Below are 27,220 nucleotides of genomic sequence, written 5' to 3'. Positions count from 1 at the left end.
AAGGAAGGGAGTGACACAGAATAGTGAAAGGAATGGTAAAGAAGAGTGAAAAGAATCAGGTGAAAGGAATGGTAAAAGAAGAGTGGAAAAGAAGAGTGAAAGAGACTGTAAAAGAAGAGTGGAAAGGAATGGTAAAAGAAGCGTGGAAGAAGAGTGAAAGAGTAAAGAAGAGTGAAAGAGTGGTAAGAGAAAGTGAAAAGAATAGTGAAAGGAATGGTAAAAGAAGAGTGAAAAGAGTGAGAAGAGTGAAAAGAATAGTGAAAATGGTAAGAAGAGTGAAAAGGATAGTGAAAGGACAGTGGTAAACGAAGAGTGAAAAGAATAGTGAAGGGATGGTAAAAGAAGAGTGAAAAGAATAGTGAAAGGAATGGTAAAAGAAGAGTGAAAAAGAAATAGTGAAAGGAATGGTACAAGAAGAGTGAAAAAGAATAGTGAAAGGAAGGTAAGAAGTGAAAAGAATAGTGAAAGGAATGGTAAAAGAAGAGTGAAACAGAATAGTGAAAGGAAATGGTAAAAGCAAGAGTGAAAAAGAAATAGTGAAAGGAATGGTAAAAGAAGAGTGAAACAGAATAGTGAAAGGAATGGTAAAAGAAGAGTGAAAAGAATAGTGAAAGGAATGGTAAAAGAAGAGTGAAAAAGAATCGTGAAAGGAATGGTAAAAGAAGAGTGAAGTGAAAGGACTGGTAAAGAAGAGTGAAAAAGACAAGTGAAAGGAATGGTAAAAGAAATGGTGCCAAGAATAGTGACGGAAAAGATGCAAAGGTGGAACCGAATCGTGCACACTGGTCACAGCAGCGTGACAGGACTGGCCCCGGTGGCCAGCCTCGCCGTTGCCCATCGATCCCTTCCATTACCCCTCCTCTATTCCCCTCCACTATCCCTTCCCATTACCCCTCCTCTATTCCCTCCACTATCCCTTCCATTACCTCTCCTCTATCCCCTCCACTATCCCTTCCATTACCTCTCCTCTATCCCCTCCACTATCCCTTCCATTACCTCTCCTCTATCCCCTCCACTATCCCTTCCATTACCCCTCCTCTATTCCCCTCCACTATGCCTTCCATTACCCCTCCTTCTATCCCCTCCACTATCCCTTCCATTACCCCTCCTCTATTCCCCTCCACTATTCCTTCCATTACCTCTCCTCTATCCCCCTCCACTATCCCTTCCATTACCTCTCCTCTATTCCCCTCCACTATGCCTTCCATTACCCCTCCTCTATCCCCTCCACTATCCCTTCCATTACCCCTCCTCTATTCCCCTCCACTATCCCTTCCATTACCTCTCCTCTATCCCCTCCACTATCCTTTCCATTACCTCTCCTCTATTCCCCTCCACTATGCCTTCCATTACCTCTCCTCTATCCCCCTCCACTATCCCTTCCATTACCTCTCCTCTATTCCCCTCCACTATGCCTTCCATTACCCCTCCTCTATCCCCTCCACTATCCCTTCCATTACCCCTCCTCTATCCCCTCCACTATCCCTTCCATTACCTCTCCTCTATTCCCCTCCACTATCCCTTCCATTACCTCTCCTCTATTCCCCTCCACTATGCCTTCCATTACCTCTCCTCTATCCCCTCCACTATCCCTTCCATTACCCCTCTCTATCCCCTCCACCCTCCCTTCCATTACTCTCCTCTATCCCCTCCTCTATCCCTTCCATTACCCCTCCACTATCCCTTGCATTACCCCTCCTCTATTCCCCTCCACTATCCCTTCCATTACCCACCATTTTTCCTTCATTATTTCTTAGGGTTGTGGACACTTTTTTTATTTATTTTTGGCTGATAATTTTCCATGCGGCTTCTTCAATCTTTTAATCATGCTAGGGATCTGTCTGTATACATTGGTATTGGGGAACATCTGTCCATATACATTGGTATTGGGGAACATCTGTCCGTGTGCAGTGGTATTGGGGAACATCTGTCCGTATGCAGTGGTATTGGGGCACATCTGTCCGTATGCAGTGGTATTGGGGCACATCTGTCCGTATGCAGTGGTATTGGGGCACATCTGTCCGTATGCAGTGGTATTGGGGCACACAATCAGCCCGGTTGGATTTTTTAGCTCCCGTTTCCCCACCGAGAGGCTAAAAATCCCCTCTCCCAGGAAAAGATCTGTATTCACTCGATGTGAATGTAGAAAGCAGATTCACTGGTCACTTCTAGAGTACAAGCGGGTTACAGAGCGGGCCGTGTTCATCTCACCTGAGCTGTCTTCACACCTTTCCCAGAATCCTCTTGTCTGAACGTTGGCTGTTTTTAGCCCTGGCTCCCCAGTGGCTGCTGATTCATAATTTAGTTCTCTGTGCGTTCCGCTGCCTCCTCATCTCTATTATTCTGGGAACAAATACAAGACGTCAACATACAAGCTGTGCTGGCTTCATAAATATTTCATGTCGGTTACACAGCCGTCCGGAATAATAGATATAGAGATCCACCCCACCATGTCTGAGGAAGACCTTCAACCCAAGAACCATCCCACCATGTCCACAGATGACCCCTGTACCAGAGATCCCTCCCACCATGTCTGAGGAAGACCCTCAACCCAAGAACCATCCCACCATGTCCACAGATGACCCCCTGTACCAGAGATCCCTCCCACCATGTCTGAGGAAGACCCTCAACCCAAGAACCCCCCCCCCCCCATGTCCACAGATGACCCCTGTACCAGAGATCCATCCCACCATGTCTGAGGAAGACCCTCAACCCAAGAACCATCCCACCATGTCCACAGATGACCCCTGTAACCAGAGATCCCTCCCACCATGTCTGAGGAAGACCCTCAACCAAGAACCATCCCACCATGTCCACAGATGACCCCCTGTACCAGAGATCCCTCCCACCATGTCTGAGGAAGACCCTCAACCCAAGAACCCCCCCCCCCCCATGTCCACAGATGACCCCTGTACCAGAGATCCATCCCACCATGTCTGAGGAAGACCCTCAACCCAAGAACCACCCCACCATGTCCACAGATGACCCCTGTACCAGAGATCCATCCCACCATGTCTGAGGAAGACCCTCAACCCAAGAACCACCCCACCATGTCCACAGATGACCCCCTGTACCAGAGATCCCTCCCACCATGTCCACAGATGAACCCTGTACCAGAGATCCCTCCCACCATGTCCGCGGATGAGCCCCTGTACCAGAGATCCCTCCCACCATGTCCGCGGAAGACCTACCAGAGAACCCGAGATCCCTCCCACCATGTCCACAGATGACCCCTGTACCAGAGATCCATCCCACAATGTCCACTGATGACCCCTGTACCAGAGAACCATCCCACAATGTCCACTGATGACCCCTGTACCATAGATCCATCCCGCCATGTCCACAAATGACCCCTGTACCAGAGATCCCTCCCACCATGTCTGAGGAAGACCTTCAACCCAAGAACCATCCCACCGTGTCCACAGATGACCCCCTGTACCAGAGATCCCTCTCACCGTGTCCACAGATGAACGCTGTAGCAGAGATCAATCCTAATATATCTACAAATGACCCCTGTACCAGAGATCCCTCCCACCATGTCCGTGGATGAGTCCCTGTACCAGAGATCCCTCCCACCATGTCCGTGGATGAGCCCCTGTACCAGAGATCCCTCCCACCATGTCCGTGGATGAGCCCCTGTACCAGAGATCCCTCCCACCATGTCCGTGGATGAGTCCCTGTACCAGAGATCCCTCCCACCATGTCCGTGGATGAGTCCCTGTACCAGAGATCCCTCCCACCATGTCCGTGGATGAGCCCCTGTACCAGAGATCCCTCCCACCATGTCTGAGGAAGACCTACCAAAGAACCCGAGATCCCTCCCACCATGTCCACAGATGACCCTCCCGTTCCAGAGATCCACCCTACCATGTACAATTCTTTCATTTTTATGCAAATTTTCAAGGGGAGTTATATATATGTAGCACCCTGTAGCTTAGGCAGGGAGCTCCTCATAAATTTACTTTCCAGGAATAGTTATCCTGGTTGATAGGGAGAAATCAATGGATCTCTATCAAAGTGTGGCCTTGCTGCACTTTTCTCTTCTACCACTAGATGGCTGGGAACTTGATGGTACTAGATATGAGAAGGCCAACCCATGGTCAGATTATGGATATATGGGTTATCCCAGCCTATGGGCAGGGGTTTTCTTGAATCCTTGGCCTGCTGGGATTACCTACAGTGCCTTGCGAAAGTATTCGGCCCCCTTGAACTTTTCAATCTTTTGCCACATTTCAGGCTTCAAACATAAAGATATAAAATTTAATTTTTTGTGAAGAATCACCAACAAGTGGGACACAATTGTGAAGTGGAACGAAATCTATTGGATATTTTAAACTTTTTTAGCAAATAAAAAACTGAAAAGTGGTGCGTGCAAAATTATTCGGCCCCTTTACTTTCAGTGCAGCAAACTCATTCCAGAAGTTCAGCGAGGATCTCTGAATGATCCAATGTTGTCCTAAATGACTGATGGTGATAAATAGAATCCACCTGTGTGTAATCAAGTCTCTGTATAAATGCTCCTGCTCTGTGATAGTCTCAGGGTTCTGTTGAAAGCGCAGAGAGCATCATGAAGACCAAGGAACACACCAGGCAGGTCCGTAATACTGTTGTGGAGAAGTTTAAAACTGGATTTGGATACAAAAAGATTTCCCAAGCTTTAAACATCCCAAGGAGCACTGTGCAAGCGATCATTTTGAAATGGAAGGAGTATCAGGACCACTGCAAATCTACCAAGACCTGGCCGTAACCCTAAACTTTCAGCTCAGACAAGGAGAAGACTGATCAGAGATGCAGCCAAGAGGCCCATGATCCCTCTGGATGAACTGCAGAGAACTACAGCTGAGGTGGGAGAGTCTGTCCATAGGACAACAATCAGTCGTACACTGCACAAATCTGCCCTTTATGGAAGAGTGGCAAGAAGAAAGCCATTTCTCAAAGATATCCATAAAAAGTCTCGTCTAAAGTTTGCACAAGCCACCTGGGAGACACACCAAACATGTGGAAGAAGGTGCTCTGGTCACATGAAACCAAAATCCAACTTTCTGCCCACAATGCAAAACGATATGTTTGGTGCAAAAGCAACACAGCTCATCACCATCAACACACCATCCCCACTGTCACACATGGTGGTGGGCAGCATCATGGTTTGGGCCTGCTTTTCTTCAGCAGGGACAGGGAAGATGGTTAAAATTGAGGGGAAGATGGATGCAGCCAAATACAGGACCATTCTGGATGAAAACCTGTTGGAGTCGGCAAAAGACCTGAAACTGGGACTGAGATTTATCTTCCAACAAGACAATGATCCCAAACATACAGCAAAATCTACAAAGGAATGGTTCACAAATAAACGTATCCAGGTGTTAGAATGGCCAAGTCAAAGTCCAGACCTGAATCCAATCGAGAATCTGTGAAAGAGCTGAAAACTGCTGTTCACAAACGCTCTCCATCCAACCTCACTGAGCTCCAGCTGTTTTGGCAAGGAAGAATGAAATTCTTGCCCAGTCTCTCGATGTGCAAAACTGATAGAGACACCCCAAGCGACTTGCAGCTGTAATCGCAGCAAAAGGTGGCTCTACAAAGTATTAACGCAAGGGGGCCGAATCATTTTGCACGCCCCACTTTTCATTTTTTTATTAGTTAACAAAGTTTCAAAAATCCAATAGATTTCGTTCCACTTCACAATTGTGTCCCACTTGTTGGTGATTCTTCACAAAAAATAAACATTTTATATCTTTATGTTTGAAGCCTGAAATGTGGCAAAAGGTTGAAAAGTTCAAGGGGGGTGAATACTTTCACAAGGCACTGTATATATTAGGGTGTTGTCAGGTGATTAGTGTTTTTGTGCCACCTGGACAGCTGTCTGGGTGGACATGTGTGGTATGCCAGGTGCTGCCAGGCTGTGTGAGGGCCTATCCAGAAGTAAGAGGGCAGCGCAGGGTTGGGACTGCGGCTTGCAATCCAACCAGAGGTAACGGTTCTGCTGGCCAGAGAACTTGTCGTGGTAGAAGGAGAGCTGTCGCCACGAACGGTCCAGCCACATTTACCAGGGCCCTCAGTGAGTAACTGAAGCAAGTACCAGAGCAGTATTCTCACCCAACGGGCACGGTGGAGAATCGGGGAAACTTAAGGTGGTGATCAAGTCAAGGACACAACCAGCGGAGGTGACGCTTGCAGAGCAGCATTGTCTGTCAAGCCAGGGACCGAGCATGCCAGTGGGGTGAAGCTTGAGAAGTATCTGGAATGCCAAGCTAAGGACCCAGCAGGGAAGCGGGGGTGACGCTTGAGGGAGATATACCGTGAAGATTGGAGGAGCTCCAGGAGATTCAGTGTAGTGAATCAGAGGGTCTACTGAGAGACCGGGAGCTCAGTGTTGAAGAACTACAAGAGGCAGTTGTAGTGAAGCTGAAGGAGCTGTTACATTTTGAGTTAGGAACTGTTAGACTGTTGCCATAGGAGACCGCATTCCTACATGTGCAGATGTGGCGCTTTGCCTCCAGGGCTGTCCTCCTATGACGTCTCGGAAGTCTGCCAATTGAATCTACAACTACTTAAGGGTGTCCACTATCTAGGTTAAACTTTTCCGGCGGCACATACTTACCTTTGCAAATCTTATTCCTGACGTCCTGTTTCAAATGGGCCCCTAATAGCCCCTCAAAACACACATAGACCTCGCATTTTGCAGCGTCGGCTATTTGCACCACGTCCAACTTTCCCACGGCCTCCTACTAGCCGGCCTGGGGCCCTGACTTCACAACTGCAGCTACTTCTGCTGCTGGGGATACCACTGACCCCATTGTAGTAGGGGAACCCACCGTAACTATCGGGGGGAGGTTTGGGTGAGGGGGTACCACCCTGGGCCCCATACCTGAAACTCCCACCTCCAGCTCCACTACCTGACGGGACCCATGGTGACACTTGTGGGGCTGTCCTCACGTCCCGCCCCCCCCCCCCCCCCCCCACCTCCATAAATACCTAATTTGGGCTTCTGTACCGGACGTGGCGGGCTGGATGCGGGGCCCGCCACCACCTGTGTGTGTAATATTCCTTTAAATTTCTTACCTGGGGGGTGTCTATGCCTGTAAAGGGGCACGTGTTTCCCATGCCTAGAACAGTCCGAGAGCAAAATTACATTTCTAAAGGGAAAAAAAGTAATTTAAAACTACTCGCGGCTGTAATGTATTGTCGGTCCGCAATACACATAACAGTTCATTGATAAAAACAGCATGGAATTTCCCCACAGGGGAACCCCAAACCAAAAAAAAAATGCATGGGGGGTCCCCCTAAATTCTATACCAGGCCCTTCAGGTCTGGTATGAATATTAAGGGTAACCCCCGTGCCAAAATTTAAAAAAATAATGGCGTGGGGTGCCCCCAAAAAACCATACCAGACCCTTATCCGAGCACGCAACCTGGAAGGCCGCAGGAAAAAAGGGGGGGAACAAGAGAGCGCCCCCCCCTCCTGAACCGTACCAGGCCACATGCCCTGAACATTGGGAGGGTGCTTTGGGGTAGCGGCCCACCCCAAAGCACCTTGTTCCCATGACAATAAGAAAAAATAAGATTGCGCTATGGACAAATTTACCTGTTCACTAGACAAGTTTGAAATACAATAAAGTGAACTATGAGGGGTTAAAGCTGCCTGTGCTTGAAACCTATCCCTCTAAATGGGAATAGGCTGGAAATCTGAAAGTAAGTTGAGCTTTGGCGCTAAAAACCTTATTAGTGTACTAAAAATATGAATGCTAATACTCTGCAAGGTTAAACGAAACCTAATGTAGAAATTTCCCAAACTACACTATATGCGTAATATTAAACAAATTGCGTGAGATGAAAAAATGTGAATGAAATGTGTGTCTGTTATCTTGCAACATAAACATGCACAAGTGTAGTGAAAAATACAGTTAATCTATCACAACTAAAATATATATATATATATATAACAACTAAAAATATGGGTGCTTTAGTGAAAAGTGCTTTTGCTCACATATGTGAGCCAATGATTATGCTCCAAAAGTGACAATCAGAAAAGCATTGTGAAAATACCAAGTAAAAACACCAAAAAAATCATATAATATCCAATTAAAAATATTTTATAATGTCCAACTAAAAATATTGGTTCAAAGTCGCATCATCTAGTTGCTGTAAAAACGCATAAAACTTTTATCAGATAAGGAAGGTGAAGCAAGGTGACTGGTGTAAAAGGGTTGGATTCCTTTCCGGTGCGCCACTCTGTGTTAGAGAAGAAATATATATATGCGCTCACCAGACATCAAACCCTCAATGGGTTAACCAAGCAGTCACAGTATGAGCCACTGTGCAGCTCTCTCAGGGCTCTGCCTCCGCTGTGATGTGGAGATATTTTGCACTCTTCCTTCCGTGAATGATCCGTTTAGCGTTTATGCATAAAGGGAAACAGAAGTACAGCCATAGTGCAATACTGTTGTATAAACGTACTTGTTTATTAAAATCAGGTTACTCACAAAATCCGAAAAGACAAAATCGCTATGAAATTGGTTGCGCCGGCGTTACTGCTTGAATAGCAGTGTAAGGTGCACGTCCTAGGCCACGCCCTACGCGTTTCGTCAGAGCGACGTCGCTCTGACGAAACGCGTAGGGCGTGGCCTAGGACGTGCACCTTACACTGCTATTCAAGCAGTAACGCCGGCGCAACCAATTTCATAGCGATTTTGTCTTTTCGGATTTTGTGAGTAACCTGATTTTAATAAACAAGTACGTTTATACAACAGTATTGCACTATGGCTGTACTTCTGTTTCCCTTTATGCATAAACGCTAAACGGATCATTCACGGAAGGAAGAGTGCAAAATATCTCCACATCACAGCGGAGGCAGAGCCCTGAGAGAGCTGCACAGTGGCTCATACTGTGACTGCTTGGTTAACCCATTGAGGGTTTGATGTCTGGTGAGCGCATATATATATTTCTTCTCTAACACAGAGTGGCGCACCGGAAAGGAATCCAACCCTTTTACACCAGTCACCTTGCTTCACCTTCCTTATCTGATAAAAGTTTTATGCGTTTTTACAGCAACTAGATGATGCGACTTTGAACCAATATTTTTAGTTGGACATTATAAAATATTTTTAATTGGACATTATATGATTTTTTTGGTGTTTTTACTTGGTATTTTCACAATGCTTTTCTGATTGTCACTTTTGGAGCATAATCATTGGCTCACATATGTGAGCAAAAGCACTTTTCACTAAAGCACCCATATTTTTAGTTGTTATATATATATATATATTTTTAGTTGTGATAGATTAACTGTATTTTTCACTACACTTGTGCATGTTTATGTTGTAAGATAACAGACACACATTTCATTCACATTTTTTCATCTCACGCAATTTGTTTAATATTACGCATATAGTGTAGTTTGGGAAATTTCTACATTAGGTTTCGTTTAACCTTGCAGAGTATTAGCATTCATATTTTTAGTACACTAATAAGGTTTTAGCGCCAAAGCTCAACTTACTTTTCACCTTGTTCCCATGTTGATGGGGTGAAGGGCCTCATTCCCACAACCCTTGCCTGGTGGTTGTGGGGGTCTGCGGGTGGGGGGCTTATCGAAATCTTTAACAAGGGGACCCCCAGATCCCCCCCCCCCGTGTGAATTGGTAATGAGGTACAAATGTACCCCTACCATTTCACAAAAAAAGTGTCAAAAGGGTTAAAAAAACATGAGACTGTTTTTGCTTTCTCCCCCCCCCCCCCCCCTTTTCCTGCAGCCTGCCAGATTGCGTGCTCGGATAAGGGCCCGGTATGGATTTTTGGGGGGACTCCATGGCATTTTTATTTTTTTGGGTTTGGGGTTCCCCTGTGGGGAAATTCCATGCCATTTTTTACCAATGAACTGTTATGTGTATTGTCGGACCGACAATTCGTTATAGCCGCGAGTAGTTTTAAATGATTTTTTTTCCTTTAGAAATGTAAGTTTGCTGTTCTAAACATGGAAAACATGCGCCCCTTCACAGGCATACTATAGACACCCCCCAGGTACGCAATTTAAAGGAATATTACACTTTTATTGTTTCACTTTAAGCATTATTAAAATCACTGTTCCCGAAAAAATGGGCGTTTTTTAAAACTTTTTTTTTTTTTTTTGCATTGATACATGTCCCCTGGTGCAGGACCCAGGTCCCCAAACACTTTTTATGACAATAACTTCCATATAAGCCTTTAAAATTAGCACTTTTGATTTCTCTCTTTGCCTTTTAGGACAGCCCCTTGGAGAGAGCGTAGCTCCACCTCTTCACAGGAAGCACTGGGTGACAACGCCCCTTTTAAAAGCGGCTGCTTCCACCATGCCGTCCGTTTTAGTGTTTCTCCGCCATTGGAAGCACTGCTGGGGAACCAGAGGGGCTGCTCTCTCTCTCCAAGGAGAGGGTTTTGGCAGTACCTTCAGATTTCATGCTCAAGACCAGCCCAGCACCTTCCCGCACCTGAGGGGGGTGTTCCTGTGTCCCTTCCTTCGTTGGCTCACAGGAGTAATGGACTGCTGGAGGCAGTCCGCCCATGGTGTTCGGGGGGCCGCGGCTGTGCTCGGAGCGTTCCATGGCGGCATTGAATCCCGGACGACGAATGACGCCTGTTCCGGTGGGCGGAGACTTCCGGCAGGGCATAGCAGCGATTGGTTCCGGCTGCTGGAATGCAGGAGGAAGGGGCGGGTCCTCTGGCCGGGACTTCCTTTTGTTTGGCACATGGAGGACACCATTCAAAAGCACATAGGCAGTGGTTGCAACGTTTGTTATGGAGGAAGAATCGTCAGCAGCAACGGCGGATGCAGGCGCCCAGGTTCCCGGCCAGTCCCAGGTAGGAGAGGTACAGCGGTGCCTCTTTCCTTGTATATCACTGGGTGTTTTTCTTTTTTTATTGAAACAAAAACCTGCAGCTGTCTGCTTTGGTGCAAACGTTCCATTAGCAGTTCAGCAAGGAGTGAGACTCTGGGCACTTAGGGTGTTGGCTGTGGGTGCTATCCGTTCTCCCTTTTTAGAGGCTATAGCTAAAGAAGGACCTTGGGGTTCTTTTGTTTTTCTGTTGTTTCAGAAAGCTACTGCCAAGTCAAAGAGAACATCAGGGAAAAAATGCCCCTCATGCAAAAATCCTTTAAGGGTCTCTTGGCCCGAACCCCTGTGCAGATCCTGCATTGCGGATTTAGTAAAAGAAGAGTCCTCACAGGAGTGCAAGGAGCTCTTATCTTCTGTACAAAAAAAAAGAATTAGCAGAGGGCCTAGGGACAGTGCGTTCCCTTGGGGAAAAAGCGTGGCCAGAGTTCCAGGCAAGAACAGAGTTTCCCTCCATCCACTTCCATACAGGTGGAAAGTGAACTATTGATTCTGAGGAGGAGGAAGAGGAGGAAGAAGCCACATCATCTAGATACAAACTTTCACTTGAGGAGGTGGATGATCTACTCCAGGCAATTTATACTACCCTGGAGATCCAGGGAGAAAAAACAAAGCTGTCGGTACATGACAAGATGTACCAGGGGCTGGAGGAGATTAAACACAGAGTCTTCCCTGTGCATAAAGTTTTAATGGACACTATTAAAAAGGAGTGGAAGGATCCAGGAAAAGGGCAGTTCTTCTCTAAAGCCCTTAAAAGGAGGTTTCCTTTTGAGGAAAATTAGGAATTTGTGTGGAATAAAAAAACAAAAATAGATGCTGCCTTTTCACAAGTGTCTAGGACAAGGGGTGGCCAACCAGTGGCCCGGGGGTCACATGTGGCCCGCGGAGCCCTTTGATGTGGCCCGCGACCTCCTGCTCTGGAATGGCAGGTTAGCAAGCCCAGATCGCAGGCTGCCGACCCGTCATACCACAGCATCGGTGTTGTGAATGAATCTGGTGGTAGAGGAAGAAAATGGCTGCAGAGCAGAGCCCCATAAGCCGATGCTTCCTGTACAGTGTCGGCTTTTGCCGCAGGCAAAGTCTATGGCAAAGTTCAGTTAACCCGCAGCACTACCCTGCACCCGCGGTGTGGGTAATCATCAGTGTGAAAGCAGTTTAGGCCCTTATCACAAGATTGGCCCTACCCATTCGGACCCTTAATTCACCTCTACAGAGTCCGTTTACTCCCGTCTGCCTCCAATACGGTCCTAAAAATCTGATAAAAAAAAAAATGGAAGGGAGTTTGCCCCCTTCCATCTGTGTGGATCGGATCGGAGGGCCTATAGAGTAGCCGTGATCTGTCATCCGCCCTCTTTGCTCATTGTAGCCCGTGACTGGTTACCAAGTTGCTTAAGTGGCCCTCGCTCTTAAAAAGGTTGGGCACCCCTGGTCTAGGAAGACTGATTTAGCCTTTGAGGATATGGGGATTCTCAAAGATGCGATGGACAAGAGGGCAGATGGGCTACTGAAGAAAGCCTGGGATTCATCTTTAGCCAGTCTGAAACCTGCAATGGCAGCTACAGTTGTAGCTAGGAATTTGGAGTGTTGGCTAGACCAACTTAAGAGTCATGTGGTAGCAGGTACCTCCAGAAAAGATATATTGGAGTCCTTCCCTACATTGCTTAAGGCCGTCAAATATATGGCAGATGCCTCTGCAGAGTCTATCGGGATATCTGCCAGATCCTCGCCGCTCGTTAACTCAGTGAGAAGAGCCCTCTGGCTAAAGACTTGGTCAGGGGATTCGGCTTCTAAGGTAAAACTGCGTGGAATTCCCTTTTTCAGGGGACCTGATTTTTGGGCCAGAACTGGAGGCTATCCTTGACGGGACTGCAGACAAAAAGAAAGCTTTCCCACAGGAAAAGAAAGTGGTGCAGCAGAGGAAGAATTTTCGACAAACTGATAGGGAAAAAGACCAGACAAAGAAAAGACCCTGGAATCCTCAGAGAGGAAGAGGCAGAGGCGGGGTACAGTTTAGAAACCCTGAGCAATCCCCTAAAAAACAATGACGATCTCCCAGTAGGCGGGAGCCTTCAGGATTTCTTGCCAGTTTGGGAAGAAACGACAAGAAGTCCATTTGTTCTGGGGATAATCAAGCAGGGTTATCTTCTAGAATTTTCACAAAGTCCCCCAAGTCAGTTTTACATCACAAACCTGTCAAGGGATCAGGAGAAGGCTCTGGCTATGAAATCTCTTCTACAAGAGCTGATGCAACAGAAAGTCATCTCCCAGGCAGGGCCGTCTTTAAGGCAGGGCAAAAGGGTCAGCTGCCCTGGGCCCTGTCATTGTTGTGGGGCCCAAAGCAGCTGCCTCATACTTGCCAACTATCCCAGTTTACATTCTCTTGTCCCTTGAAGTTTTAGTCCTGTGCTGCTACTAATGCTGCCCAGCTCTGCCCTATTGTGTACAGATGACTCACCTGCTGTGTTTACATGTAAATAACCGGCATTCATATGTAAATAGCAGTCATATGCATATGTAAATAGCTGAGGCCAATGGCATTGATATGTAAATAAAGGCAGCATTAATAGGTATATCATGCCCCCCTGCAGTGAGGAGAAGATGTGCTGTAACCTATCGCAACTAGTGAGCAGTATTACTGTACAGTAATCTCTAGCAGCCAATCAACAAGCAGAAATGTGCTGTAACCTCTAGCATCTAATCAGTGAGCCTTAAGGAGTGCTGTAACCTCTAGCAACCAGTCAGTAAGCAGTAATGATATGCTGTAACCTCTGGCAACCAATCGCTGCCTGATCTGATACAGTAAACTGATTTTAAGTCTAGCTGTTATTTATTTTATGTCTCGGAGAAGGTGGAGAGCGAAATTGCATGGGGGGGGGGGGCCCTAAGAAAATTTTTGCCCAGGGTCCAATCAGTATTAAAGACGGCCCTGCTCCCAGGTTCCAAAAGGTCAAGAGGGGAAAGGGTTTTACTCCCATATTTTTCTGGTCAAAAAAACATCCGGAAAGTTCCACCTGATTCTCAATTTGAAAGTTCTGAATCGATCCATAAAATACAAAAAATTCACGATGGATACGATTTCCTCAGTGAGGAACTTACTGACCCCCAAGTGTTACATGGCTTCCATCGACTTGAGATGCCTATCTCCATATTCCAATAGCTCCCCCAACACAAAGTTTCCTGCTCCTTGCAGTCAATCTGGAGGAAGGGGAGGTTTGGCATCTGCAGTTCTGAGCTCTGCCCTTCGGCCTTTCCTCCTCTCCCAGAGTATTCACAAAGGTGATGGCAGAAGACTTGGAGCCCTTGAAGCTGAAAGGGATTCAAATAGTGCCCTATTTGGATGACCTGCTACTGTTTGCCGACTCAAGCGGTCAAGTAGAAGTCAATCTTCAAATAACTCAAGCACATCTAAAGAGTTTGGGTTGGCTTCTCAACCTTCAAAAGTCAAACCTAATACCATCTCGAAGGGTAAGGTTTCTGGGGCACGAAGTAGATTCATTAGAACAGAGAATATTTCTGCCCCAGGAGAAATTAGAGAAGATGCAGTTAGTTCTGGAAGCACTTCAATTCAACTTGAAGATTTCCGTAAGACAAGCCATGTTGGCTCTGGGCCTGTTGACAGAGGCAATTCCCTCGGTACAGTGGGCCAGGTTCCATGCGCGTCCATTGCAGGCGGATATTTTGAGGAATTGGTTATACCAGGAACCTCTGGAGAAGAAGTTCTTCGTAGGGGCAAGAGCAAAAAGATCGCTCTGGTGGTGGAGAAACCAAGGAAACATCTCAAAAGGGCTTCTCTGGTCCTTCCCGGTAACCAGAAGACTGACCACAGATGCCAGCGCATGGGGCTGGGGAGCCCACCTAGAAGAACAAACGGTTCAGGGGGTTTGGTCCAAACCAGAGGCAAGAAGGTCGTCGAATTGGAGAGAGTTGAAGGCTATTCACCTAAGAATTCTCTCCTTCCAGGAAGTTCTAGTGAAACAGCATATCCAAATAATGTCGGACAATATGACGGCAGTATTATATTTAACGAAGCAAGGGGGCACAAAAAGCAGAACCTTGATGGAGCTAGCTTACCAAATCCTGAGATGGGCAGAGAACAAGTTGGCCTCTCTAACCGTAGTCCATTTGAAGGGGACGGAAAACACCTTGGCAGAACTCCTTAGCAGGAGAGAAATAAGGGAAGCCAAGTGGTCTCTAAATCGGGAATTATTCTAGACGATCTCCAGGAGATGGGGTTCCCCCTCAGGTGGAACTCTTTGCAAAACAAGAAAATGCAAAAGAACCAGACTTCTTCTCCCTTCAGAGGCAGGATCAAGCTCTCGGAATAGATGCATTGGCCAACAAGTGGGACTTCCAGCTGTCTTACGCTTTTTCCCCATTTGAGCAGATTCCAAGGGTGTTAGCCAAATTCAGGACGGAATCCACGGAACTAATCTTAAGAGCTCCTTATTACCCTAAAAGACCATGGTTTTCAATCTTGATGAACCTCTCAGTGAAACCTCCTTGGAAGTTGCCAAGCAGGACAGATCTGCTGAGTCAGGGCCAGATCCTCCATCCAGATCCAGCTTATCTCAATTTAACAGCCTGGTTTCTGAAGAACAGATCTTAAGACAGAAGGGCTTATCAGAGAAACTTATTACTACCCTTCTTGTAAGTAGGAAAAAAGTGACAAGAGACATTTATTTCAAAGTTTGGAAGGTGTATAATACCTGGTGTTCCAGAAAAAACTTTAATTTGCTTAGTACAATTTTGGTTTTGGAATTTCAAGAAGGATTGGAGAAGGGGTTAGCGGCAAGTACGCTCAAGACGCAGGTAGCTGCTTTATCAGCTTTTTTGGAAAGGACCCAGTCAGGGGAACCTTTTTAATAATCAGATTTTTTAGGGCTATGGCTAAAGTACAACTTAGACCTATTGTTAGTTTTCCCAAATGGGATTTATCTTTAGTTCTTCAGGGACTGACAAAGACTCCGTTTGAACCTACAGAAGGATCATCGTTAAAGTTTTTGACACTCAAAACTGTTTTGTTAGTGGCGGTAACTTCTGCCCGTAGAATCAGTGAGTTACGAGCTCTATCAATTAAAGAACCCTTTATGAGATGTCTACCACATAGGGTAGTCTTAAGGACGGATCCAGCCTTCCTGCCGAAAGTGGCTTCAGGAGATCATTCTCCCTACATTTTGCCCTTTTATCTTCGGGGCCAGGGGAAGAAGCCTTCCATACTCTTGATGTCAGGAGGTGTCTTCTTAACTATTTGGAGATAACAAAGGACTTTAGAAAATCATCTTCACTCTTTATTTTAATGGAAGGTACTCGCAAGGGATGTAAAGCTTCCAAAAGCCCCTTCGGAAGATGGTTAAATCAAGCCATTAAAGAGGCATACACCTCTTTGGGTCTGGAACCTCCAGAAGGGATTTTGCCTCATTCGACTCGAGCAGTAGCGGCATCATGGGCAGGAAGGGCCAGGGCATCTCCTGAGCAAATTTGCAAGGCTGCCACATGGTCCAGTTTTTCAACCTTTTATAAGGCACTACCGCTTGGATCTGCTTTCAGCCTCGGGCCAATCCTTTGGTAGGAAGGTTTTACAGGCAGTAGTCCCACCCTGAAGTGAGTTTCTCGGTTATCCTCTCAAAGGTGCTGTCCTGAAAGGTGAAGGGATAAAACCTTAGACTTACCAGTGACGGTATTTCTACGAGCCTTTTCGGACAGCAGCCTACTTCCCTCCCTAGGTGATAATGTATAATTATAGGGCTTGGTAACTGTCTGCTTATATTTTCCAGCATGTCGGAGGATTTCTTGGTAACAACTGACGGCATGGTGGAAGCAGCTGCTTTTAAAAGGGGCGTTGTCACGCAGTGTTTCCTGTGATGAGGTGAAGCTACGCTCTCTCCAAGGTGCTGTCCTGAAAGGCTCATAGAAATACCGTCACCGGAAAGTCTAACTAAGGTTTTCTCCCATAGACTTTTAAAGGGTGTTCCACGGCTTTCGAATTTTGCTGCGAACACCTAAAATAGTTTGCTGTTCGGCAAACTGGCGAACAGCCAATGTTTGATTCAAACTCATGTTTGACTCGAACATAAAGCCCATCCCTACCCACCACTAAAGTGGTCCCACCTGTAACCCCCAGCAAGTTCCCCAAAACATTGCCAGCATTCATTAATAAGTTAGGAGACTTAACGGGCTGACCTGGGGTAGTCCCGACAGCCGCAGCTCCAGAATCCCTCGGTGATGGCTGACGCTTTGCTTCCACCTCAGAGTAAGACAGCTCACCCTCTGGCTCGGGGACACCTGGCGTTAGCAGGTCTCCCTCCTGTAGCAGCCCAGGCGATGTAGGCCTGGCCACCATGGAACTGCGCTGTTTGGCTCCCCCACCCAGTGCCAGCTCCGCCCCGAATTGGTGATGTGGCCTGCTGCATCCCCCCCCCCCCCATTTGTCCTTGCGGGCGTCCTCGTGTTCTCCTCGGAGCTGCTGGCCTCGTGGGGTGATGGCCCAGCAGCCGTGGTGTTGCCTCTCCCTCGCCGAGACTCCCCCTGCCCTGGAGTGTCCGAAGGGGAGGAGTCTGCGCGTTCCTGCCCCAAACGCCGGCGGGAGGAGGTGTATGCACTGTACATGCCTCCGAGCTCCGCCTCCGCAGAGGATTCCGTTCCGGCCTGCCACCTGCGGTAGCCTTTGCATGAGCCCTGGGTGGGTCCCCTAAGGGGCTCCTAACGTGGCGCAAAGCTTTGGGGGGGAGGGTGGGCAATCCAGGCGAGCAACACTCGCCTAGACCACTGCGGGTGGGATGTCAAAACACATTCACCCAGACAGCCATCCAGGTGACACAGAACCCCGATCATCTGACCCCTCTCTAATAAATAGGCTCTCCCATCAGGCCGAGGGCAAAGAAACCCCTGCCAATTGGCTGAGACAACCCATCCACTCCTAGTCCGGATTTACTAAACCTTTTGTCATTCTAATGCCACAGGTAACAATGCCACCTAGTGACAGAAGAGAGTGGTGCATCAAACCCAGATTTAGGAAAAAGTCAGTGGATCTCCCTAACAATCAGCCTGGCTGATTGTTACCGGAGAGCAGACTAAATTTGTTAGTAACCCTGCCTTTTTTTTTTGAAGGTGAAATCTGTAAATGGGGTTTCTCATTGGATGTTAACATCCAGCAGCCAGTATATGTGATATACTGCCCGTTACATCAAATCTACAGGTCAGCTCTGATCCTCCTAGAAACCAGGGGCTTTCTAGGTTATAGCTGGGAGCACAGTCCTGCCCTAAACAACCCATCTACATTCTGTACCTATGGCTCCTCGGTCTGTGTGCATGGTGCCATCAGAACGTTGGCTGTATCTGGATGCGGATGGGGGTCATCTCCTGCTATCTGAGTGTTTAAACATGTAAGCTGACTTATGGGTATGTAAAGGTACGGGTCATCCCGACGGAATGAAAGTTCATGAGATATCCTACAAATACATATTAATGAAGGTGTGAAAACATCTGGTACACCTCTGTGCCGCCACCACAGGGGCCTCAGAGTGTATATTGTGGCACTCCCCATTCGGTGAACGGTGTATAATGGGGCACTCCCCGTTGGGTGAACGGTGTATAATGGGGTGCTCCCCGTTGGGTGAACGGTGTATAATGGGGTGCTCCCCGTTGGGTGAACGGTGTATAATGGGGTGCTCCCCGTTGGGTGAACGGTGTGTAATGGGGCGCTCCCCGTTGGGTGAACGGTATATAATGGGGCACTCCTCGTTGGGTGAACGGTATATAATGGGGCACTCCTCGTTGGGTGAACGGTGTATAATGGGGCCGCTCCCCGTTGGGTGAACGGTGTATAATGGGGCCGCTCCCCGTTGGGTGAACGGTGTATAATGGGGCCGCTCCCCGTTGGGTGAACGGTGTATAATGGGGCCGCTCCCCGTTGGGTGAACGGTGTATAATGGGGCCGCTCCCCGTTGGGTGAACGGTGTATAATGGGGCACCCCCGTTGGGTGAACGGTGTATATTGCGGCGCTCCCCGTTGGGTGAACGGTGTATATTGCGGCGCTCCCCGTTGGGTGAACGGTGTATATTGTGGCGCTCCCCGTTGGGTGAACGTTGTATATTGTGGCGCTCCCCGTTGGGTGAACGGTGTATAATGGGGCGCTCCCCATTGGGTGAACGGTGTATAATGGGGCGCTCCCCGTTGGGTGAACGGTGTATAATGGGGCACTCCCTGTTGGGTGAACGGTGTATAATGGGGCACTCCCTGTTGGGTGAACGGTGTATAATGGGGCCGCTCCCCGTTGGGTGAACGGTGTATAATGGGGCCGCTCCCCGTTGGGTGAACGGTGTATAATGGGGCACTCCCCGTTGGGTGAACGGTGTATAATGGGGCACTCCCTGTTGGGTGAACGGTGTATAATGGGGCACTCCCTGTTGGGTGAACGGTGTATAATGGGGCCGCTCCCCGTTGGGTGAACGGTGTATATTGCGCCGCTCCCCGTTGGGTGAACGGTGTATATTGCGCCGCTCCCCGTTGGGTGAACGGTGTATATTGCGCCGCTCCCCGTTGGGTGAACGGTGTATATTGTGACACCAATCATTATATACAGTGATATCTGACTTCTTTCCTCTTCTCTCCATACAGAAGAGGGAGTGGTGAAGCTGTATTTAAGGGGTCGCTCCGTTCCCCTATATGTTCCGGATTCGCTGGTCGCCTCCTACAATATAGAAGCAAAAGGAGAACCTCCAACCAGGGAGCTGCAGCTGGAATGGGTGTATCCTTCACTGTAATATCTTCTAAATCAGTCTGACCATTGCCCTGTGCCGTCCTCTCCACCATGGCCACATGTCTGTCCCTATTGTAGATGTCTGTTCATAGTCCTTAACGGGAGATGTGCACAGATACGGGTACAGGGGTCGGGACTGCCGCAGTAACCTCTTCATCTTGCCATCAGGAGAGTTGCTGTATTTTACAGCTGCGGTCTGCGTCTTGTATGACCCCGTGGCCGGCACCCAACGCCACTACCGAGGACACACGGATGACATCAAAAGGTAGGCACTTCAAACCTCTCACCAGGGTCACTTCCACATAACGCCCATCAGGTTACCGATAAAGTCGTTGTGTGTGAAATAACATCTGTCTGTTTTCTCCAGCCTGGCCGTCCATCCAGACTCCGTCACCATTGCCAGCGGGCAAGTGGCTGGCAACTCCCATGATGGCAAGGTAAGTCACAGGGAGGGCCTTTCCAGTTTGATGCTCTTGATGTTGGCTCCCCACCATTGAGACCTCTCCATGAGCCTGCAGTTCTCGGTGGATACATAAAATATATGTGTGTCGCAGTTCTTCCACCTACAGCGGTCTTATAGTAGCGGGTTGTTATATTCTGTATTATTCCGGCAGGCTCTGCCTCCTCATGTCCGCATCTGGCACTCGGTCAGCCTCTGCACCCTTCATGTCATTGGAGTTGGCCATTTCGACCGAGCAGTTTCTTGTCTGAGCTTCTCGAAGACGGTGAGTGTTCCCGCCATAGAGCCACACCCCACTTCTTAAACCATGTGACTAGCGAGCGTCTCTTCTCCTCACAGGATGGTGGCAGTCATTTGTGTGCATGTGATGAGTCTGGGGACCACGTCTTGTCTGTGTGGCAGTGGCAGCGTGAGCAGAAGGTGACCGAGGTGAAGGTAAGTACTCATTGCCATTCATAAGAACTAATTATTGTAATCAAAATGCCATCAAACCACTGACGCTCTCTCTTCATTCCCAGTGCTCCACAGAGCCAGTGCTGGCCGCCATCTTCCATCCCACCGAACCCAACCTGATTATCACCTGCGGCAAGTCCCAGCTGTACTACTGGAGCCTTGAAGGGGCCACAGGGGCAGGGGCCGCAGGAGGAACCGCCCTGTTAACTAAGAGGCAGGGGGTATTTGAGGTAAGAAGTCGGAGGATTGGCGCTGTTGAACATAACAGGAACACAAACAAGAAAATGTGCTGGAAACCAAATATCCAATGGCCACTGACCATGAATGCAGCCTATTGAGGCTCTAAGACCCCCCCACCTTAAATGTAGAGAGAGCCTTGTGATTCATAGAAGAAGTACGACCCACCTGCTCAGTTTACAGTATTCAGGTGTCGTTGTACTGCTCCCGTCCATCGCACCACCTTCTGTCAGTGAGCTGGGAACTCTGATTGTAATGCAGGATGGGAATTCCCACATACAGGCGATATATAACGAGCCTCCTCCAATCAGATTCATCCCTGCTGTGAAAGTCTGAATGTGATTGGTACAGAATTCACACACAGGAAGTACACTCCCAATGACCATGTGTGGAGATGTATGAAGCTTGGTTACAGAGTAAGGAAGAATAGGGGCCATCATTGCTAAAACCGATCTGAAAAATGCAAATTCCCTGGCTGTCTAACTCCATAAAGTAGCATGAAGGTCAGGAAAGTGATATCAGAGTGTACAAATCAGTGACTCTAAAAGAACTGATGCCAGTGGATCGACAGGACAGCCTGAGAACTAATATATTCAGAAAAGGGAAGATGGCAGCCTTGCTTCTTCCTCAGTTCTGGATTCTGCTGCAGTGTTTGCCAGAATCCTCCCTGTCCAAGTCTCATAGTAGATGAACGCAGGCAATGAATGACTGGCACCAGATTGTGACACTAATGCTGACATTTCCCTCCACAGAAATACGAGAAACCGCGTTTCGTCCTGTGTGTGGCATTTGCAGAGAATGGAGATCTGGTGACTGGAGACTCCAATGGGAACTTGTTTGTGTGGGGTAAAGGTAAGGACAGATGGACGCCAATCACATGTGTGGGGTTGTCACGTACCAGATAAGACCAGAACTGTGTGGACTGCAACAGAGGAAACCCAAACGTGTATAAGTGAAATATGATTTATTAAAGAAAGTGAATAATATAAATACAACCACACAGTGCAATAAACTAACCAACAAAGACCCCCAAACAACAACAGACAGATATGTACAATAAATGGGAAATGCAAGTACCGTAAACGATAGGCAGGCCAGGGTCATACACAGAGGATCAGCAAATAAACAAGGGCAGTCCAGAATCAGAGTCACAAGCCAGGCCAAGGTCATACATGGGGAGATCAGCAAATGGGGTAAGGAACACAGGACAGGGAGAGGATGGATGGATCAGACTTCAGGACAGGAATAATGGTAACAGGTGGGACAGGGTTGGGACCAGGACAGGGAAACAGGAGCAGAGCCACGGGTCACAGGGTCACAGGTTCAGGGTACAGGAACAGGTTCAGGGTCGCAAGCAGCAGGTCAGGGCACAAGGAACAATACCGAGGCAAACATATGACTGCTTGCCAGCTATTTATAGGCCTGTGATTGGCCTCAAGTGACACCTGATTGCAGGAGGTGCTGCCTGCTCCATACTGCCAGGATCCATCCGCTGGTGGACGCCAGTACTGCGGCCCAAAGATGATATAGCATCAGCAGGAAAAAGCTCTCCTGACAGCTCAAAACTGACAGGAGACACCTGCTGGTGGACCTCAGTACTGCACGCCAAGAGACAGATATTATCAGCGGATGGAACATTTCCTGACAGGGGTAAAGGTGAGGACAGATGGATGCCAATCACATGTGTGGGGTAAAGGTGAGGACAGATGGATGCCAATCACATGTGTGGGGTAAAGGTGAGGACAGATGGATGCCAATCACATGTGTGGGGTAAAGGTGAGGACAGATGGATGCCAATCACATGTGGGGGCTTAAAGGTGAATCACATATGGGGGGTAAAAGTGAGGACAGATGGACGCCAATCACATGTGGGGGGTAAAAGGTGAGGATAGGTAGACACCAATCACGTGCAGGTGGGTGGGGACAGATGAACACCATTCCCATGTGGGGAGTAAAGGTGATTACAGGTAGACATGAATTGCATGGGGGGTAAATATGAGGGCAGATGGATGCCAATCACATGTGGGGGGGGAGGGAAACAGATGGATGCCAATCACATGTGGAGGGGGGGAGGTGAGGACAGATGGACGGCAATCACATGTGGAGGGGGGGGGGGACAGACAAATGGCAGTTATACATGAAAGGTAAGCTGACACACACCTGTCTCTTGCAGGCAGTCACCGGATCTCTCATGCCGTCTGCGGCGCCCATGATGGCGGTATTTTTGCTCTCTGTGTATGTAGGGATGGCACTCTTCTTTCTGGAGGTGGCAAAGATGGCAGAATCATTCTGTGGGACCGAGAATACAAGAAAGTGCAAGAGACCCGGGTACGGTGGGACAGGGGTGGGGATTTGGAATTCTGGGTACAGTTGGACAGGGTTGGGGAGTTTGGAGTCCGGGTGCAGTAGGGATTCTGGAGTCTGGGTGAGGTTAGACAGGGGGGGAGATTCTGGAGTCTGGGTGCAGCGGGACCGGGTTGGAGAGTCTGGAGTCTGGGTGCAGTGGGATAGGGTGGGGATTATGAATTACAAGTGCGGTTGGACAGCGATGGGTATTCTGGAGTCTGGGTGCGGTTGGACAGGGGTGGGGATTCTGGAGTCTGGGTGGGGTTGGACAGGGGTGGGGATTCTGGAGTCTGGGTGCGGTTGGACAGGGGTGGGGATTCTGGAGTCTGGGTGAGGTTGGACAGGGGTGGGGATTCTGGAGTCTGGGTGAGGTTGGACAGGGGTGGGGATTCTGGAGTCTGGGTGAGGTTGGACAGGGCTGGTGATTCTGGAGTCTGGGTGGGGTTGGACAGGGGTGGCGAGTCTGGGTGGGGTTGGACAGGGGTGGGGATTCTGGAGTCTGGGTGGGGTTGGACAGGGGTGGGGATTCTGGAGTCTGGGTGGGGTTGGACAGGGGTGGGGATTCTGGAGTCTGGGTGGGGTTGGACAGGGGTGGGGATTCTGGAGTCTGGGTGCGGTTGGACAGGGGTGGGGATTCTGGAGTCTGGGTGGGGTTGGACAGGGGTGGGGATTCTGGAGTCTGGGTGGGGTTGGACAGGGGTGGGGATTCTGGAGTCTGGGTGGGGTTGGACAGGGGTGGGGATTCTGGAGTCTGGGTGGGGTTGGACAGGGGTGGGGATTCTGGAGTCTGGGTGGGGTTGGACAGGGGTGGGGATTCTGGAGTCCAAGGAAGAGATTAATATTGTTATATGTGCTTTCATACTTCAGATTCCAGAGTGTTTTGGGCCGGTCAGGACCATTTCAGAGGGCCGAGGGAGTGACACGCTGTATGTGGGGACCACAAAGAACTGTGTGATGAGTGGCAGTCTGCAGAGCGGCCTGAATTGTCTCATACAGGTAGTGTGTCTATGGTGTGTGTGTGTGTATTACAAGACTGGAAATTCATTATCATTCTGGGGAAGAGCTCAAACCAAGCAAGAGGCTGGGTCCTCACAATCCCTCACACACCCAGATCTTACACCTAGGCAGAACATAGACCTGAGAAGGACCTCACGATCCTTTACACACCCAAGCAAACCGTAGACCTGAGATGGACCTCACAATCCCTCAGACCACCAGATTACGCACCTGTGCAGACCATAGACCTGAGATGGACCTCACAATCCCTCACACACCAAGAGCGCACACTTGGGTAGACCATAGACCCGAGATGGACTTCAAAATCCCTCAGACCACCAGATCATACACCTTGGCAGACCATAGACCTGAGATGGACCTGACGATCCCTCAGACCACCAGATCATACACCTGGGCAGACCATAGACCCGAGATGGACCACACAATCCTTTATATACCCAGATCACACACCTGGGCAAACCGTAGACCTGGGATGGACCTAACAACCCCTCAGTCCGCCGGATCATACACCTGGGCAGGCCATAGAATTAAAATTAACCTTACAATCCCTCAGACAAGCCATATCACACACCTATGCAGACCATAGACCTGAGAGGAACCTCACAATCCATCATAAACCCAGATCATACACCTGGGCAGACCATAGACCCGATATGGACCTTGCAATCCCTCAGACCACCAGATCATTTTTACTATTATTGTACAGGAATTGTATAGCGTCAACAGTTTGCACAGTGCTTTACAACATCTGAGCAGACAGTACATTTACAATACAGGGGGAATTAGAGGGCCCTGCTTGTTAGAGCTTACAATCTAAAAGGGTAAAGTGGTACAAAAGGGTAATACCTGTGGGAGATTAGCTGATGGAGAAAATAAAAGTACAGTTGTTCGGGGGAGACAGTATACAGTAGGTTTCTCTGAAGAGAAAAGTTTTCAGGGATCACCTAAAAGTAACCCGAGTAGGACAGGGATATGCAATTAGCGGACCTCCAGCTGTTGCAGAACTACAAGTCCCATGAGGCATAGCAAGACTCTGACAGCTACAAGCATGACACTCAGAGGCAGAGGCATGATGGGACTTGTAGTTTTTGCAACAGCTGGAGGTCTACTAATTGCAGATCCCTGGAGTAGGAGATAGTCGGACATATTGGGGTAGGGAATTCCAAAGGATGGGAGAGGCTCAAGAGAAGTCCTGGAGGCAAGTATGGGAGATGACAAGGACACTAGAGAACAGAAGGTTTTGGGAGGAACGAAGAGAACGATTTGGTTGGTATTTTGGGACTAGATTAGTGGTGCAGGTGGGGGCCGAGTTGTGGTTGGCTTTGTAACTTAATGATAGTATTTTGAATTTAATTTATTGGGTGAGTGCCAGTCAATGGAGGGATTGGCAGAGAGGGGTAGCAGACGCTGAGCAGTTTACAAGGTGGATGAGATTGTCAGCAGCATTCATGATGGATTGAAGGGGGGGGGATAGCCTATGTAAAGGTAATCCAATGAGGAGGGAGTTGTAGTAGTTGAGGCGTGCGATGACCGGGGAGTGAATTAGAAGCTTTGTGGTGTTATTGGTTAGGAAGGGGCGTATTCTGGAGATGTTGAGGTGGCATGATTTGGACAGTGATTGAATATGGAAAGGAGAGTTCAGAGTCCAGGATAACACCTAGCACCATGGCGTGCGGGGACGGGCTGATAGCTGTGCCATTGATCTTGACAGAGAAGTCGGGGGAAGAGGCACGTAGGGGAGGGAATATCATGAGCTCAGTTTTGGATAGATTGAGTTTGAGGAAGTGGTGTGACATTCAGGCTGATATGTTTGTTGGGAAATGAGTGATGGAGTGAGCTGAGGAGTACAGAGGGTGCAGTGGGATAAGTAGCTGAGAACCAGCGAAGAGCACAGTCATGGAGACCAAAGAAGTAAGGTTTTCTGAGGGCGGTGAGGTGAACCGTATCAAAGGCAGCAGAGCGCTCCAGAAGTAAGCGTACAGAATGGTGTCCATTCGTTTTTACTGTAAGTCGTTGGAGTTTTAGGAGAGCAGATTCTGAGGAGTGTTGAGGGTGAAATCCTACACCTTGGCAGACCATAGACCTGAGATGGACCTCACAATCCCTCAGACCACCAGATCATAAATCCAGGCAGACTGCAGATCTGAGATGGACCTTACAATCCTTCACACACCTAGGCAGACCATACGCCTGAGATGGACCTCGCAATCAATCACACACCTGGGAAGACCACAGATCTCACAATCCCTCAGGCCACCGGATCATATATGTGCAGACTATAGACCTGAGATGGACCTCACAATGCCTCAGACCAACAGGTCATACACCCAGGTAGACCGTGGACATGAGATGGACCTCGCACACCCAGATTATACACCTGGGCAGACCATAGACCTGAGGTGGACCTCACAATGCCTCAGACCAACAGGTCATACACCCAGGTAGACCATAGAACTGAGATGGACCTTACAATCTCTCACACAGCCAGATCATACACATGGGCAGACCATAGACCTCAGATGAACCTCACAATCCCTCACACACCCAGTTCATACATCTGGGCAAACCATAAACCTGAGATGGACCTCACAATCCCTCAGACCACCAGATCATACAGTTGGGCAGACCATAGACCTGAGATGGACAGATTGGGGAAGGGAATTCCAAAGGATAGGAGAGGCTCAAGAGAAGTCCTGGGAGGAGATGACAAGGGAACTAGAGAGCAGGAGGTCTTGGGAGGAGAGCAGGAGGTCTTGGGAGGAACAAAGATAACAATTGGGTTGGTATTTTGAGACAAGGTTTATGATGTAGCCGGGGGCAGAGTTGTGGATGGCTTTGTACTTTATTGTTAGTACTTTGAATTTAATTTGTTGGGTGAGCGGCAGCCAATGGAGGGATTGGCAGAGAGGGGTAGCAGACACTGAGCGGCTTGTAAGGTTGATAAATCTGACAGCATGATGGACTGGGATAGCCTATAGAGAGGTAAGCCAATGAAGAGGGAGTTTCAGTAGTTGAGGCGAGAGATGACCAGGTAGTGAATTAACTTTGTGGTGTTATTAGAAAGGGGCATATTCTGGAGATGTTGC

The 27,220-nt window shown here is 48.5% G+C and overlaps 1 protein-coding gene across 1 annotated transcript in view; it reads left to right on the top strand.

Annotated features, from left to right (window-relative positions):
- EML2 (EMAP like 2) overlaps positions 1–27,220 on the top strand; it is a 63,998-nt gene that overhangs the window by 19,682 nt on the left and 17,096 nt on the right. Inside the window, exons 5-15 of the mRNA XM_077463328.1 lie at positions 14,126–14,759; positions 15,321–15,513; positions 19,480–19,609; positions 19,737–19,886; positions 19,989–20,058; positions 20,236–20,346; positions 20,421–20,516; positions 20,600–20,764; positions 21,524–21,623; positions 22,945–23,099; positions 23,985–24,113. Of these exons, the coding sequence (XP_077319454.1) occupies positions 14,126–14,759; positions 15,321–15,513; positions 19,480–19,609; positions 19,737–19,886; positions 19,989–20,058; positions 20,236–20,346; positions 20,421–20,516; positions 20,600–20,764; positions 21,524–21,623; positions 22,945–23,099; positions 23,985–24,113 (1,933 nt within the window). The remainder of the gene's footprint in view (positions 1–14,125; positions 14,760–15,320; positions 15,514–19,479; positions 19,610–19,736; positions 19,887–19,988; positions 20,059–20,235; positions 20,347–20,420; positions 20,517–20,599; positions 20,765–21,523; positions 21,624–22,944; positions 23,100–23,984; positions 24,114–27,220) is intronic.

This window comes from Lithobates pipiens, unplaced genomic scaffold, assembly GCF_037356315.1.
Source record: "Lithobates pipiens isolate NorthernLeopardFrog02 unplaced genomic scaffold, aLitPip1_a1.2 Scaffold_3, whole genome shotgun sequence".
NCBI classification, from domain to species: domain Eukaryota; kingdom Metazoa; phylum Chordata; class Amphibia; order Anura; family Ranidae; genus Lithobates; species Lithobates pipiens.
This window is presented reverse-complemented; position numbering and strand designations above follow the sequence as displayed.